The 17,559-nt window shown below is 38.9% G+C and overlaps 1 protein-coding gene across 1 annotated transcript in view; it reads right to left on the bottom strand.

The window, feature by feature from the left end:
• Positions 1-674: 674 nt before the first annotated feature.
• The window catches only part of MAOB (monoamine oxidase B), a gene marked incomplete at both ends in the record, with an annotated part of 54,489 nt that continues 37,604 nt past the window's right edge, over positions 675-17,559 (bottom strand). The window contains 9 exons of the mRNA XM_083361335.1: positions 675-830; positions 1,632-1,691; positions 3,836-3,947; positions 7,042-7,139; positions 9,048-9,105; positions 10,849-10,902; positions 11,389-11,485; positions 12,681-12,840; positions 15,780-15,929. Coding sequence (XP_083217461.1) covers positions 675-830; positions 1,632-1,691; positions 3,836-3,947; positions 7,042-7,139; positions 9,048-9,105; positions 10,849-10,902; positions 11,389-11,485; positions 12,681-12,840; positions 15,780-15,929 — 945 coding nt within the window. The remainder of the gene's footprint in view (positions 831-1,631; positions 1,692-3,835; positions 3,948-7,041; positions 7,140-9,047; positions 9,106-10,848; positions 10,903-11,388; positions 11,486-12,680; positions 12,841-15,779; positions 15,930-17,559) is intronic.

Here is a 17,559-nt window from a genome sequence, read left to right as displayed (position 1 = left end):
TTCCTTCCTTCCTTCCCTTTCTCTACAGTATTCTTCAGCCTGGCGGTCACTCATCAAGGTAACTAATGTATAGATTTTTATTTACAGTAAATTTAACAAATTAGGTAGTTAAAAGGGATTGAGATTAGAGGGCAGAGACAGAGAGTTTAGTTTCAGCCTCTAATGCTGGGGGAAGAAAGATCAACAAGTCAGTCCCTCCCAGTTTGGGGTTGTTGTTGTTGTTGTTGTTGTTTTTGCTTTCTTTATTGAAGAAATGTGGATTCCCAGGGTTGTGGGGGGAAGAAGAGCCAGGAGATGCTGCAGCGTCCTTAGGGTCAGTCATAAGGGTGAATGACCATAGGGGTGCTACAACTGCTATAAGTTTGAAACAGGGTTGTATGTAGCTTTGGGGCGGGCCTGTCATAACTTCAAATGGTCATAAGTGACTAGTCAAATCCTGAGGACTACCTGTAATTGGATTCCAGACAATTACTATATAATTTTTATAGCAGCCAAATTGTAGTGCCCTTGAAAACAGATATTGGACTCCATCACAGGATCCAAGACACTTTGAACTAATAGTCCGAATAACAGAGAATTTCAATCCACAGTCTAAATGAGAGGGAAATAAGATTGTGTTAACGTATATAAATTTGCAGACCAAACTGTATAGTTCCCTATTATCACATCTGTTTTCAGTTTCGCACTAAGAGATCCTTTTTGTAGGCAAAGAGCCCAGCTGCAGCTACTGATGTAAAGAAAATAGAGAACCCCATCAATTTCAGTAGTCCAGGAACAGAAGGCAAGTTCCTTTCCCAAAATGTTGCAGTTATTGGCAGGGCTGACACATCCTGGATGGAAGAACATTCAGAATTAATAGGGGTTCTTTCTGTTCAAGATAAAGTACCAGAAAACAATAGCAAAGCACAGCTTTCTTATGTTAAACAATTACAGTTTTATAATATGGTTGGAGTAGGAATGATTAAAGTAGAGTGGTCTACATTTTTCAAGCAGAACGCTACACAGAGAGAGAGAGAGATGGGGGAGGGAGGGAGAACTGAAGACTTGTGAAGACCATTGTAATTAGAAAGATAAATACACAACCCTAAGTAAAGATGGGGAGTGAGGGGGTGGGGGTGGGGGATCCGTTATTAGTCTGTCAACCAGCCCCAATGTGAAGCTGCCCCCATTGGAGCGCCAAGCCAGCTGGCAGGGCCAGGTTTTTAAACTCTTGTGGAAGGTTGGCGGTGGTGGTGGAACCGACTTCACTCCAGGGGCCAAGATCATATTTATTTACAAAAGCTATTCAGCATGTCACACCAATTGGTGGTTTACAGTATAGGCTATTATGGCTAATGTTAAAGACATATTGTTGGTGTGATTTAAATTATATCCCTATAATTAACTCACTCTACAGGTAGTCCTCGACTTATGACTACAGCTGAGACTGGATCTTCCATCACTAAGTGATGAGGTCATGATGTAGCTTTGAACAGTTGCTGAACAAATGGTTGCAAATCAAGGACTGCCTGTAGCTCATTTATTAAGTTCAGCACAGAGTGAGGACCAAATCATTCCTTTCCTCATGGCCTCTTCTCTAATTCTAGGTATTCATTTCACATTCCATATCCAATAAAACATTGCATACTTACAGGGGATTCTGATTCTGATTTCCATATTTCTCCTGAATATTTTCCCATCGAGTGTAGTACCTAAAAAGAAGTGATTTGAGACTTAAGTAGAAAACAGTCAACCAAAAGCTTTTCCAAGTGGCCGTTTTAAAATATATCCTGATTCTGGCCAAAGTTCGGAAATGCTGCATTACAGGCACCGTAAATATGCAAACATGCAAATCTTATTGACATAAATGGGACTCGTATAAAAGTTTAATTTCATTTTTTTTTAAATAAAAGCAATCAAGACAAGCCAGGTCAATTTCTTTCGCTCAAATTCTCATTAACAAACATGAGCCTGGATTCCTCATCCATATAACAATCTATTCATTTTTAAAATAGACTGTTTTGAATGACTAATTCAGAACAGTGCGGCTTTATCTCCATTTCTAATGTTCAGTTTCGTTTCCTCTGCCCTTTACATTGGAGATTTTTCCTTAATCATCAGCGCTGGAAGTCATCCTATCACCATCAGAACTTTAGGGTCTAATTTAGCAAGGCTAGGATATCCAGAGGGAGCTGCAACTCCTCTTTTGATACGCTGATGATGCCTTTTTAAGAACTTTGTATTTGCCCTTTTCTGGGACTGATTTAAATCCTGAATGCACATATGACATCCAGCGTCCATGAGTTTGGTATTAGCTTTTGATATTTAATGCTTTTTGCTTTCTTGTGTCAAGTGCCGGGGAAATCAGGAGATTCAGGCAGTTCAAATGAGTATATTTATTTATTGCATCGTAACTGATGACACATTTGACTCCCTCCCTTGAGCTCAGCCTGGTGTCTCCTACAGCTTGTTTTTATTATAAGATTAATACACCATTTATCTTTTTTTTATTAAAGAGTTTTACAAAAACAAAATTTTACAATATATCCCCAAACCCCTCCCACCCCAAACCCACCCACTTCCTCCCCACTTCCCAGAGCTAAATACAGGATTATAGTTACAATAATCATATTCTAAATAAAAATTATGCATAATATACAATTAACCAAATTCATAATGTGCTTTAACTCCCCTTTAACATAACTACAAACAAAGTACCAATAACAATATCCCACTAAAATCTACTCATAAGCTAAATGGAACTTTTTAGTCCCATATTTGTTCCGAATATAATTTATCCATCTCCTCCAAACTGAAATATATCTTTCCTGTGAATGATCTTTCAAGTAAGCAGAAATCTTAGACATTTCTGCAAGATTCGAAACTTTAAACACCCATTCTTCTATAGTGGGCAAACTATCCTTCTTCCAATATTGTCCCACCAGTAACCGTGCTGCCGTTATCATGTTCAACATCAAGTTAGTTTCTTTAACATCACAATCTACAACAATACCCAATAAAAACAATTGCGGAGAAAACTTTATCTTTCTCTTAAAAATCTTTTGAATGTTCCACCAAATTTTGATCCAAAAAGCTTTTATATTTCTACAAGTCCACCACATGTGAAAATAGGTAGCTTCTAAACTACCACATCTCCAACATTTAGACTGTAAATTAGGATACATGTTGGACAACTTCTTGGGATCCAGATGCCATCTATAAAACATTTTATAAAAATTTTCTCTTAAATTTTGAGCCTGAGTAAATTTAACATTTCTAACCCAAATTATCTCCCAGGTGTCCAACGAAATTGGTTCCTGAATATTTTGTGACCACTTTATCATGCAGTCTTTAACCAGTTCCGTTTCCAAATCCAATTCAATTAAAGCATTATATATCCTCTTTATATGTGCACAATTTAAATCTCTAATTTGTTTTACTAAATTTTGATCTGTAATTGTGATGCCAACCTTTTGATCTAACTTCCACCTAACTTTCAATTGGGTATATTGAAACCAAGAGTAACTTATGTTTTCTTGTCTTAACTCCTCTAATTATTTAAGTTGCCAATCAGTCCCTTGCAATCTAAGTAGTTCCTTATAAGAAACCATATCCATACTCACTCCCATAGATACGCCCTCTATCGCGAGTCCAGGAATTCCCCAAATCAGTATTTTATAATTTAACTTATAATAATACTTTTTCCAGACACGCAATAAAGCACTCCTAAGAATATGGGATACACCATTTATCTTTAACTGGAGGTCACTCAAGCCAACTTGAGGATGCTTTGGGTTGGAAATTCATACAAAGAATCATCATGAAAACATAAGTAAAATTATTTGATGCAACCAACCTCTCTGGCTGCTCTTTCCCCAGCCTGGACAGCACCTTCCATGTAGCCGCTCCATTCTGAAGCTGTTTCAGTACCTGCAAAGAAAATCCTCCCAACTGGCTCACGAAGAATCCTTTGAAAGGAAGTGCAGATCATGAAATGCCAAGGGACACATTCCTCTGATTATAAACAATGGAAAATTATTCCTAATATTAGCACCCTAAATGGCAGTAGCTATGACCTTTTATTTCTGATCAGCTTGAAACTTGCTCCAGGATATTCAAGGCAAAATTAAATGTGGTATTAATTGGATGCAATAAACATGCACATTTCCCCCGGCCCTTGAAGTCTCCATTTCTAACAGGGGAAAGAGTCTCTGTTGGCAGAAATAGAAACTTCTCTTTAATGCAGTGATACGTAGCTGGGATGATGCATTATAATACACTACCATGTTTTTCCCTTCCCCACTTCTCCATCCATGTGTCTCCTGAAAAACTGGCCAAAATAAATTCAGCTCTAGCCATTTCAGTGGGATTGTAATCCAGACCGCTCAAGCCCTATTAGCCTTTTGTAAAGCTATGAAGACCTGACCATTTCTTTAGACATTCAGGAGGCTACCCTAGTTGTTGATATGTTTTTATGATTGGAACATGCTCTTTACCTGGAGCACCATGGGTTATTGTTCTAATTGTTGGGTTTAAACCTTTGTACATCACCCAGAGTTATTGTTGTGAAATAGAAGGCCATATAATGAGTGGCCTTTCTTTTCTTTCTCTGCAATAAAACAATATCAAACCTGTCAAGCTTTTGCTATTATATAGTCCCTGAATATAATTTGCAGCCAAGTCTAGACTGGTGTCATAACCAGATGAAAGAATGAATTGCAATCCTAGCTTCAAGAATTCTCTAAGAGGTCCATCAATTCCTTGTTCAAGCAGATGTAAATTTGGGCTTTTTTTATCACAATCCTTTTGTATATAGGCTGTGATTATTTGACTTCAAAGTACAGCAATGTTGTATATTTACAGTATTTATACAAATGCATTATGTTTATAATTATGTTTTTATATTAATATATTTTTCAAATACATATTAATAATAATAATAATAATAATAATAATAATAATAATAATAATAATAATAATAATAATAATAAAAATATAAAGTTGGAAGGGACCTTGGAGGTCATCTAGTCCAACCCCCTGCTCAGGCAGGAAACCCTATACCATTTCAGGCAAATGGCTGTCCAGTCTCTTCTTAAAAACCTCCAGTGTTGGAGCATTCACCACCTCTGGAGGCAGGTTGTTCCACTGGTTAATTGTTCTAACTGTCAGGAAGTTTCTCCTTAGTTCTAGGTTGCTTCTCTCCTTGGCTAGTTTCCATCCGTTGCTGAAAAAAGTGAGTTATGACCTCTTTTCACGCTTATGACCATTGCAGCATCCCTATGGTCAGGTGATCAAAATTCAGAAGCTTGGCATCTGACTCATATTTATGATGGTTGCAGTGTCCTGGGGTCATGTGATCACCTTTTGCGACCTTCCGACAAGCAAAATGATGATGGTTTTTTAAAAGTTTAAATTTTTAACTGTGTAATTAATATCTGGGGCTGTTATTTAATTTTTTCTTAACTTTTGTATTGCTGTTTTTTATTGCTGTTAGCCGCCCTGAGTCCTCTGGGAGATAGGGCGGCATATAAGTCCCATAATAAAATAAAAATAAATAATCAATCAATCAATCAATCAATGGGGAAGCCAGATTCCCTTAACAACTGTGTTACTAATTAACAACTACAGTGATTCACTTAAGTGTGGCAAGAAAGGTCATAAAATGGGGCAAAATTCACTTAACAAATGTTTTGCTTAGCAACAGAAATTTTGAGCTCAACTGTGGTTGTAAGTCAAGGACTATCTATATTAAATAGCTATAATATAATGTTAAATTGGGTTTCTAAAGTGTTAAGGTAAAATTTATTAAATACAGTTTATGGCCAGAAAATAATCAGATTAAGCTTCATTAAACTTTTAATTACATGTAAATGTAAACAAAATAAAACCATATAGTTTTTGCGCTGGACCCAGTTATTACTTTTTGGATTTTTTTCAAAAGTATGTGGTTTGAAAGCTATATGTGCCCCTCACCCTGGAGAAAGCTGTGGTCAGTTGTGACAGGAGTATTTTTGTAGCCTGATGGTGCATGCAAACAGCTTTAATACTTTGGAATTGCTCTAAAAAGAATGATATTCAACTTGATTAAATCAGAAAATGGAAACAACTCTGATGATAAAGCTAACCTATATCATCCAACCACTTCTACAAGGATGAAATAATTTATCCAAGAGTAATTCATAAAATAGATGCAGCAATCTGATACATATATAAAACTTTTAGAAAGAAAATAAAACATAACAATAGGTACGTACAAACATCAAGCAAGCCAATTAATTAAAAGTAGTTCATCAAAACTTTTTCTATGAATTCAGGGACCACACATAGGGTGTGTGTGTGGCTGATGTTTTTCAAAGTAATCTATCAATAATGTCAAAGCCCTGCTGAACTCTGAAATTAGTTCCATCTTGCTCAAAAAGGCTATACTTAATTATCCATAAATGTGTCATGCATGACTTGCTACAACACATACCACTTTATGCAGAAATGATATAAAGCATAATATCCTTCTGTATATACGGGAAGATGTACAGAAACCTATCATCGCCATAAAAGCAATTACATTTATGCAATCCAGATCTAGTAGCTTTAATGGGAAGTAAATAAATGGATATAAAATCATTGAAATGCATCATACTTACTGTATCAAGGCATTAAAGACAGTAAAAAAATCTATTGGTTTAATACATAATTACTTTTGATTATTACTCAGTTACAGCAGCAAACCCATTATAAACATAGATTTTTAACTGCAAATATGCATTTTACAGAACGATACATAAATTTCAGTAATTTCCTAAATATATTTCCCAATTAGAAATAGGTTATCTTGTTGCAGGGATTGTTGTTATTTGTTCCCTATATAGTGTATAACTACAAAATGCCATCATTATTCTGGTAAAAGTATGTAATTAATACTGCAATCCTTTGCACAATCCCCAGAAATTATATCTATGGAGTAAGTTAAAGAAATTGGTTTGAATTAACAGAACATAAAGTACTTTATATTCTTCATTAACCCTTTAATCTTAACATCATCCTTACTTATTATGATTACCATACCTTCCATACTGGGTCATTATCCCTGGTGGAAAATAAGCTGTATAGCATCCTCCAGAATATTGCTCTTCACACCAGTTCTTCTCTTCATAGTGCACTGGCTACAAAATCATCAATAGCAAATAATGAAAGGAGACAAAAATAGATACTGTACTTTGCAAAATAAATAGAAAACTTTGAAGTAACTAATTTCCCATGTCACATCATCTCCAAGGACAATAAACACATAAATCTACTTTAAAAGATGATAGGAAACAAGGGATAGTATAAAAGTTAAATCATCTTTGTTCCCAGTAATTAGAAATCTGTAATAATAGATACAGAAACATAGCATCTTGTTATGCTTAGTACTTTTTTTAAACATAATGCACTTCAACATTATGCATTCATGTGACCAAAATCTGTAACATTCCAAGGTGGCTGACTCAAAGGAAGGTACTGTTGTGATTCAGCATCAGCCTGTGATACTGAGTCTGATGATTCTGAAGAGGAGGAGGAGGAGGGGTTTGGAGAGCCTTTGGTGTCAGAGGGAGGCTCTGATGCACTGCAGGACTCTCAGCCTGGCCCCTCCCATCATGTTCCTCATCAGACTCAGCCGTGTGAGCATGAGGTATTGGATGTAGATGATTCACAGCTGGATCTATTCAGGGAGGCTAGGAGCAGGAGGCAATCCGGCAGAGTAGGACAGAGAAAGGCAATGAGGCAACTCGGTGAGAGGAGAAGAAGGCAATGAGAAGCTACGCCTTGGGACTGCTGATAAAAGGGGAAGGTGTGGGTGGCGCTGGTTGCTGAAGGCAACCATTTGAAGATCTTCTGCTAGAGTCCTGGTCTGTTATTCCTGTTTAACTCTTGTTTGCACTTTTGGTTTAACTCTTGTTTGCACTTTTGATTTCTTTGTAAATAAATTTGGTTGGGTTTTTCCAGCCTGTTGACTATAAAAAGGGGTTGTCCCTGACATTCAAACAGGGCCGTTCATTGGCTGGAACAGAACAGGTACTTAAATGAGTTGGGTGCTTTTTCCTTGGTCTTTAATGGACAACTCAGGCAGCCATTAATATTAAAATTTTAAAGTATGTGGAGCTTCCACCTAGGCATTCACAGGAATATTTTGCTTTCAGTGTTAAGGCTTGGATATAAAATAAGATGCATGTCAAGTTTCTGAAACCAGACTGGAGAAGTCAAACTAGCTGTTTTGTCAAGACAAACTCCACCTTACACAGGAAATCCATTACTGAATATCCATTTGCTTCTTATGCTTACTTTTTTTCACGTCATTTTTAAAAATGTAATCATCTTTTTTTTTCAGAAAAGGAAATAATTGATCTCAAGAACAGGTCCTATTGAAACTTACTTTTCTTCATATGGAAATTCTTGACTAAATTATATGAAGGAAGCCGAATATTTATTCAATAAAAACTTCATCTGCAAATCCTCTTATATTTTATATATTGGATTTGAAAGGTATGCGGTGGCTCAGTGGCTTAGGACGCTGAGCTTGTCGATCAGAAGGTCGGCAGTTTGGTGGGTCAAATCCTGAGTGAGCACCTGTTACTCATCCCAGCTTCTGCCAACCTAGCAGTTTGAAAGCACGTAAAAATGCAAGTAGAAAAATAGGAACCACTACGGTGGGAAGGTAACAGTGTTCTGTGCGCCTTTGGCTATTAACTTGAAATGTTTAATTCTGAAGTGTATTAAATAATCTCTTACATTTTGAACCATAAAATAATATCTGAATCTTCTTTGAATGTACACTTATCAGCTTCCTCATTTACCCAATTTACACAATTGGAGCAGACCCTAGAGATATTTTGACAATAATAAATAATTAAATTTGCCCTCACATTTGGGCTTTTGCTGACCTGGCCTATGACTGAAATCAATCATTATCTTGAAATTTAGCTTCAGATTGGCTTCTCCAACTCTAGGCACACTAAACATATCTGCTAAGGTTCATGAATTTTCAATGCTACTTAAAAAAAACCCTGCTATATCAGAAATTAAGTTCTTACATGTAAGGCTTCTTGTGCTCCCAGCACCTTTGCATAGAGCTCACAGATCTTTGTTTTCCTGTAAAAGAAACATTAATGAGATATACATTGCCTCTTTGAAATAGCTTTAGTTTGGATTTTAAACATCTTTTAAGATTTGCTAACGATTTGTGTTTGCAAGGATTGAAGCTGTATCGTAGAAACTGCCTTCCACGGTCTTTCTCCCTCTTTTTTTGTCAAAGCCAAGTCTCAGAAATCGAACACATAGATAAAAAATTTCTGCAATCTGCACGTACTGTAGTTGTTAAATGGAAGAGACATCACAACTACAAATAGATCCTTGTATTTGCCTGGGACCTGGGACCATTGACCAATGTTACAAATGACCATTCAAAGAGAGAAGGTGGGGCATATGTGTTTCCCTGCCAACAGCTGACCAGTGGGAGTTTCCGTGTTCAAAGAGGAGTTGACTAGTGCATCATAGGGTGCTTTTTAGCACAAAGCGGTTCCACAAATGGCTCTTTTTCAACTGTTTTATAAGAATCTATGCATGAAAGTTGTAATCTCTGTTTAGACAGATTTCCCATATACTGTGTGATCCTTGGGAGAACAGGTAGGTCCATGCACATGACCTAAAAGGGAACATGGTTGTTTGTAGGGTGCTGTTAATATTATCAATAAATCATCAGTCAGATATGCATCAGACCAAATATTTTTATCCCAGATGAGACAAAATGATCCACATCCTGCTTTTAATTGCTAATCTTTTGAAATCACGTGGTATCATCTCTGTGTGTGTGTCTGTGTGTCTGTGTGTCTGTGTGTCTGTGTGTGTGTGTGTGAGAGAGAGAGAGAGAGAGAGATTATACTTTCCTTTTTACTAATCAAACATAGATACATATGAAAAAGTAATATTGACACTGCAGAAAAAAATGGAATGATATGAAGATTGTTGCTTTATTTGTTTTCAGTGTCAAGCAAGAATTGAGAAAGATATGTTAATATGCTATTCTGTGAATAGATACCATGTAGAGATAGAGGAGCTTGATGCTATGTGTGATTCTATCAAGAGCAGAGATTCCTATAAGGCAGGGGTGTCAAAGTCGCAACGTCACGTGACGTGTTGTGATGTATCGCGACTTTTTTCCCATTGCCGGCAATGGGGGGGGCGCGGTTTCGCCAAGACGCATCCGGCCTGTAACCCGGCAGTTTGACACCCCTGCTATAAGGAATCAATACAATCCACTGGAGAAGGAAATGGTGGCCAATTTCAATTTCTCCAGAAAGCCTAATCGACATTTACAATCGAGTGAAAATAGACAAGATACTAGAATATGAGCACCTGAGGTCAGAAGATGGGTGCCAAACTACTAGAGGAGAACAGAATCAAGTATGAATACGACTGTGCTTGTGATGTAGCTGGATTAAAACCAAAACAACTATCTGTTGATTTGGCTAGAGAGAAATGGAAATTTTGATGCTGCAAATATATTTGTGTATTGGTACATTGAATAAAGTACATTCAGTCCACCTGAATAAAGTTGTTTCCCCAGCATTATGAAATGTCAGTAGGTGGGGAATGGTAAAGATCCTGAGGGTAAAATGTTTGAAATACCAAGTCTCCCACAGAGAAAAAGCCATAATGTGGAGATCTGGTTTTTGGGACTTTGATTTTCTGTGAAGCTGCCTAGATAGAAAGCTAGAAAGCAAGAGAGGAGACTCTCCTTGGCTTTCCAATGAATGAAAATAAATAGGGGAAAAAAGATTCCCATATTTTTTTTGACCTCTAGAAATATAATCCATTAAGATTTATTGTTCAAACCTTTCTTCCTTGGTGAGATTAATCAGTCTTCTACACTTCCGGGCAAGGATGAAACTGAAATTTAAAATAAAAAAAATGGAAGAAATAAATGTTATTCCTCTTACAATTTAATCATTTCATAACAGGATCAATTTATGTCAGTTAAGTTTTAATATGATTTCCTAAAACACATTTCCAAAATTTTCAGATTCCAATTAAGAGCATATTTCCATATTTCAAAATATGAAGAGAAGTGCTAGATTTTCAATCAATGCTTCCGAATTGTTACAGAGAGGGAAATATATGTTTTTTTCTTCAGTTAGGGGCGAAATTCGTAAAACCCATACCAAGCCACTATAATACAATTGCTACATAAAATACTGTAAGGGAGAGGCTGTTATTTGTAATTCACGTATAGCACCTAATGTATATACTTTTATTGAGGAATACTCATGCTTCAAGTGTACAATATAGTTACAACTGTTACTCAAGACATAGTTAATTCTCTCTTAGATCCTGCTTTTCACCCTTCATCTCTGATAGCTTTGAAGTAATTCTTACCCAATTATGGCTGGAAAGCTTCCATCCGGTTTGGTGTCATCTAATGCCAACCCAATTGGTGCATCCTCATCTTCAATAATCATGGAACCACAATAATCTGGGGGAAAAAGGAAGGTCCATCCAGATATCAGTATTTCTACTAGGTTTAGTGAATACGATACTCCCTTAAATAAAAGCTGCCAAGTGCTTTATTACAATGGTCATGATGACAATATAAGTAAAAATTGGCATATCTGCAACTCTTTTGAAACAAAACACATGTACTGTAATAGCACTATGAACTGTTAGGATAATCAGGAGTGGCTAACTCTTGGTAAGATCCCACAAAGAACTGCTTCTCCATCATCCTAAAATCTATTCATGTATGGATACTGTGAGTTGAGTTGAACTCAGAATCATATAGGATGAATAAATATCTTAGACTCGGAATTGTGCAGTGATAAAAAATACTATAGGATTATAAGAATGGCTTCAGAACCTCCATCATCACTGATTTTCTAAACATCACATTTCTATTATATAATTGTGTGAGCGAGCCAAATGCTATTTGTTTGATTGTTCATTTGTTTTAGATCCATAGATATTGTCTGAATGTATGCTAGATTCTTGTTTTCCTGGTAAATGGCAATCATAAAGAATTATCACCAGGTGTTTCCTCTCTATAGTGCATCAAAGGCATTGTCAAAGATAAGAAACATAACACCATCTTTAAAACATTCATCAATCCCAAGGAAGTCTGGTTGATATAATTGAAAGTAAAAAAGAAAATAAATGAGATGTATTTGTATGCATGTGTGTTTGTGCATGTGTGTATATATATGTGTGGATATTTTATTAGTATCTCAGGTAACTGACTCTGATTCACTGATTTTAATATACATTGTCTGTTTTCCTATTTTCCTGTTCCTTGCTTGTTTTAAAATATTACATAATTATTACAACCCACTTTTGGTGGCAAATATTTGTCATGTCTTTCAAAATCTTGCTGAAGTTAAAAGGTGTAAGAACAGAATAATAGTACATTGCGGGACAACTCTGTATGTGCCCCCTTGAAATTTGATGCATATGTAATACCACAAAAGCATACACAATATTATTTTCAATACATTTGCCTTAGTGATAGATTTCCAAATTTTACACTAGTGAAATGTAGCGTGAGATAAAGCCATACTTTTGCATGCACAAGTCTCTTGAAGACCTTCATAAAAGTAGGCAGATACATTAAGTGTAAGCTGTAACTACACTATCCCTGTTTTCTCCTTTGCCCTGCCCATTCAGTTAACATGAAATACCTTTTTTCTTCCAGAATGCATCCTTGTAGTATACTATACACTTGATCACTGACCCCATAGGAATCCGATTAATCATCTGATTCCTCATGGAAGGCAAAGGAGGATTAAAATGAATCTTCAAGCTAAGCACAGGAGGGATGGCACTAATAACATACTGGGCCTGGAAAAGAAATGCAAACAAAATTGTTGTTGTTATTACATAACAAAATAACACACTTCTGTGGCATGAAAGACCAGTTATAGTAGATCAAGAAAACTGAGTCCCACAATAAGACACATTTGGCAGGATTGAATTGGAATCTCTGGCTTGTTAACAAGATCTTGTCTTGTCTTGATCTCACCTGATTGCTTGATATGCCTACCCAATACACAAATAGCAACTCTGGATGGCAGACATACAGTTAAGAAACAAACATTATCTATGTCAAACACAGAAATACAGAGTACAGTATTGCACAGCTAAGGCCAACCCTAAATATACCAAATTCAAAGCTATTACAGATCAAGATCATTCAACACTCTGACCTAAGGGAAGAACTATTGTTAAGTCTTCAAGATCATATGGAAAATCAACAGGATTAGGTCCAACCACATCCCATGCAGTTGTTGTTGTTGTTGTTAGCTGCGAAGTCATGTCCAACCCATCGCAACCCCATGGACAACATTCCTCCAGCCCTTCCTGTCCTCTACCATCTTCTGGAGTCCATTTAAGCTCATGCCTACTGCTTCAGTGACTCCATCCAGCCACCTCATTCTCTGTCGTCCCCTTCTTCTATTGCCCTCAATCTTTCCCAGCATTAGGCTCTTCTCCAGTGAGTCCTTCCTTCTCATTAGGTGGCCAAAGTATTTGAGTTTCAACTTCAGGATCTGTCCTTCTAAAGAGCAGTCAGGGTTGATCTCCTCTAGGACTGACCGGTTTGAACACCATGCAGTCCAAGGGACTTGCAAGATTGTTCTTCAGCACCATAGTTCAAAGGCTTCAATTCTTTGGTGCTCAGCCTTTCTTATGGTCCAACTTTCACTGCCATACATTGCAACTGGGAAGACCATAGCCTTGACTATACACACTTTTGTTGACCGAGTGATGTCTCTGCTTTTTAGTGTGCTGTCTAGATTTGCCATGGCTTTCCTCCCCAGAAGCAAGTCTCCTTTACTTTCTTGGCTGCAGTCCCCATCTGCGGTGATCTTGGAGTCCAGGAAAATAAAATCTGCCACTACCTCCATTTCTTCCCCATCTATTTGCCAGGGATTGAGAGGGCCGGATGCCATGATCTTGGTTTTCTTAATGTTCAGTTTCAACCCAAGTTTTGCACTCTCCTTCTTCACCCGCAACAAGAGGCTTGTTTAGTTCTTCCTTACTTTCTGCCGTTAGAGTGGTATCATCTGCATATCTTAGGATGTTGATATTTCTCCTGACAATCTTAATTCCAACTTTTGATTCATCCAGCCCTGCCTTTCTCATGATGTGTTCTGCATATAACTTAAATAGGCAGGGTGACAGTGTACAGCCTTGCCGGACTTCTTTCCCAATTTTGAACCAATCAGTGGTTCTGTGTCCAGTTCTCACTGTTGCTTCTTGACCTGCATATAGGTTTCTCAAGAGACAAATAAGATGGTCTGGTACGCCCATCTCTTTAAGAACTTGCCATAGTTTGTTGTGATCCACACAATCAAAGGCTTTAGCATAGTCAATGAAGCAGAAGTAGATGCTTTTCTGGAACTCCCTAGCTTTCTCCATGATCCAGCATATGTTGGCAATTTGATCTCTAGTTCCTCTGCCTGTTTGAAAACCTGCCTGTACTTCTCGTAGTTCTCAATCCACATACTGCTGGAGTCTAGCTTGTAGGATTTTAAGCATAACTTTACTAGCATGAGGAATGAGTGCAATGGTGCGATAGTTTGAACATTCTTTGGCACTGCCTTTCTTTGGAATTGGAATGTAAACTGATCTTTTCCAATCCTGTGGCCACTGTTGAGTTTTCAAAGGAAGCAATCTTGATGGTAGCACTTGGTCAGTCTAGGGTAAAGATGTCTAACTGGGCATCTTCAACATACTGTTGATATCTAACTTCATGCCATGAAACAGCTTCATGTAGATATTAAATAGTAATGGAGAGAGAGGGTAGAATCCCAAGGAACTCCACAAAACAGGAGCCTAGATGAGATCCCACTCCCTTATGCTATCAACACCTACTGTAACTGGCTCTGATAGAAGGAGGGGATTCATTACAATATCTCATCTCCCTAACCCTTGAACCCAGTCCAGAAGGATATCGTGATCAATAATATTGAATGCTGCTGAGGGATCAAGGAGTCCTGTCAAAGGTTATCAAAAAGTGTGATCAGTGCTATTTTGGTACTATATCTCAGTCTGAAATTGACAGAAAAGGACCCAGATAATCTGTTTCCTGGTGGGGGAGCTGGAGCTGCAAACTGATCATTTCTAAGCAACCTTTTCCAAAAGAGAGACACTTGATAAATATTGTCCAGTATTGTTGGATTCAGGGAGTGTCTTGAAAATGGGATGGGCCACTACGTGTCTGTGGAGATTCTCAATCATCCAGGTCATGGTTTGTCTCAAAGGTGTTTTTCCAAAAGGCAACCGGATTTTCTTGTTTTTTTTCTTTGAAAACATTTTGCTTCTCATCCAAGAAGCTTCCTCAATTCTGACTGAAAGGTGGGGAATGGAAAGATTTATATACTTTGCAGTTATCTGGTTGTGTGAGCATTATATTTGCCATTTTTCCAAGACTGATAAAAACCATGGTTTATAGAAATTGATGTTTTACCCACAAGTGTCTCAAGCCATAATTTAATGTTGCTTAGAAGGGTTCTTATGTTGAATTATGATTTTTAAGGTTGTAGTTTTATTGGTGCAAAGAAACGCGTTCATCACAAATAAGCAAAAGCTTTTAAGTTCTCATATTGGGACGATGCAGGCTGTTTTTACTCATAGTAACAAGTTTTTGTGATTGGAATGCACCCAACTGCCATTAATAACTTTGCTTTTATAGAATCTATGTAGGCCTTTCATTTCCACTTTTCCTTATAAAAACAAAAACCAGGGTGCGGATCTTAAAATTCCAATATTAAAATTACCTCATATCTCTCATGATCCAATGTTTCTACTATGACGTTTCCACCAGTCTGATCAACATAGGTTACAGGCTTCTCTAATTTAACTTGTTTTCCCAGATATTCCATAATTTTTTCACTAATTTGTCCGGAGCCTCCAATGAACTTCCTCTCCTGGGAAGAGAACAGAAGAAAATGTAAATAAAATCAGATAAGATGGATGGTTTCACATACTTCACACACTTACATAGGATTGTAACAATTTTGAAAGTAGTAAAATGAATCATTTGGAAAGTATATTGGGTGAGGTTCAAGGTTTGGTTATGATCTTTAAGTCCTTACATGGCATGGGTCCAGGATACCTCGAGGACCACCTGCTGCCGGCGTCAACTCCCCTCCGCCCTGTGCGTGCCCACAGAGAGGGCCTCCTCTGGGTGCCTCCGGTCAGGGAATGTTGACTGGTGGCCCCCAGGGGGAGGGCCTTCTCTGTGGGTGCTCCGGCATTATGGAACCAACTGCCGGTTGAGCTCCGGATGGCTGTTGTGATTCAGGGTCAGCCTGTGGGTCCGGCAGCCGGGTCGGATGACTCGGATGACTCAGACGAGGGGGAGGAGGAGGGTGTTGAAGACGAACTTGCTGATGATGGCTTGGAGGCTTCGCAGAGCCCTCAGCCAGGCCCCTCTTCTCAGCTGCGCGAGCCCGACAGTGCAGATGAAGAGGACCCACAGCTGGCCCTGTTCAAGGACGCCCGACGCAGGAGGCAGACCAGTAGAAGCAAGCAGAGAAAGGCTGTGGGACTCCTCGGAAGGAGGCACAGGGAGGCCACGCCCTGAACTCTAATAAAGGGAGTGTTTGGGGAAGGGCTGGTTGCTGAAAGCAACCGCTCCATTTGAGGATCAAAGTTCCGGTATCTTGTTTCTTGTTCTGTTGTTTGTTTGTGAATTAAACTTGGCAGACGTTTTCCAGCCTCAGACGCTCTCCAGCCTCTGCCGTTTGTACAGGGGTTGCCTTTCTGCAAGGCCGGTAGCAGGCTGGTACAGAACAGTTTGCTTTCAGCCTCCCACCCCTTACAACTATTATGGAGCAGCTTCGTGCCGAGAGTGCTCAGCTCACTCAGCAACTCACTTTGCTGGCAGCTCAGGTGGCTCAACTGCAAGCACAGGTTCATGCTGCACCCCCACCCAGGAGAAAATGCCAGGTAGCAATGCCGGACAAATTTACAGGTATTCCTGAACTGTTTCCTGCTTTCCTGGGACAATGCCAGCTCTTTATCAGCGTGAGAGCGGCTGATTTCCCCACTGACCGGGATAAGGTGGGGTTTGTGTTAAGCCTTCTTTCGGGGGATGCAGCTCGTTGGGGCACGCCTCTGCTGGCTCAACCTAGCCCATTGTTGGACAACTTTGTGGGGTTTTGTGACCATATGCGTCTAATGTACGAGGACCCAATTAAGACGCAGACTGCCACCCGACGCCTGAAAGCTCTGAGGCAGGGTCAACGCTCCCTACAGGCCTATATCAGCGACTTCCGGCTGCTTAGCCAGGATTCCGCCTGGAATGAGGCTGCGCTCGTGGGTGCCTTTCAGGATGGATTGTCGGAGGAGATGTTGGATGAGCTGGCCCGCGTGGACATTCCCTCAGACCTGAATGGGCTGATCCATCTTTGCCTGCGGATCGATGCCCGGTTGCAGCAGCGAAAGAGTCGCCGTGCCACCCCACAGACCCCTGCCGCCCCTGTTGTGCGTGAGCCTCCAGTCCAAAGGGAGGGGCCAATGGAGCTGGGTGCCGCCAGGTCTTGTCTTACGGTG

Source organism: Vipera ursinii (assembly GCF_947247035.1).
Source record: "Vipera ursinii genome assembly, chromosome: 4".
Classification (NCBI taxonomy): Eukaryota; Metazoa; Chordata; class Lepidosauria; order Squamata; family Viperidae; genus Vipera; species Vipera ursinii.
This window is presented reverse-complemented; position numbering and strand designations above follow the sequence as displayed.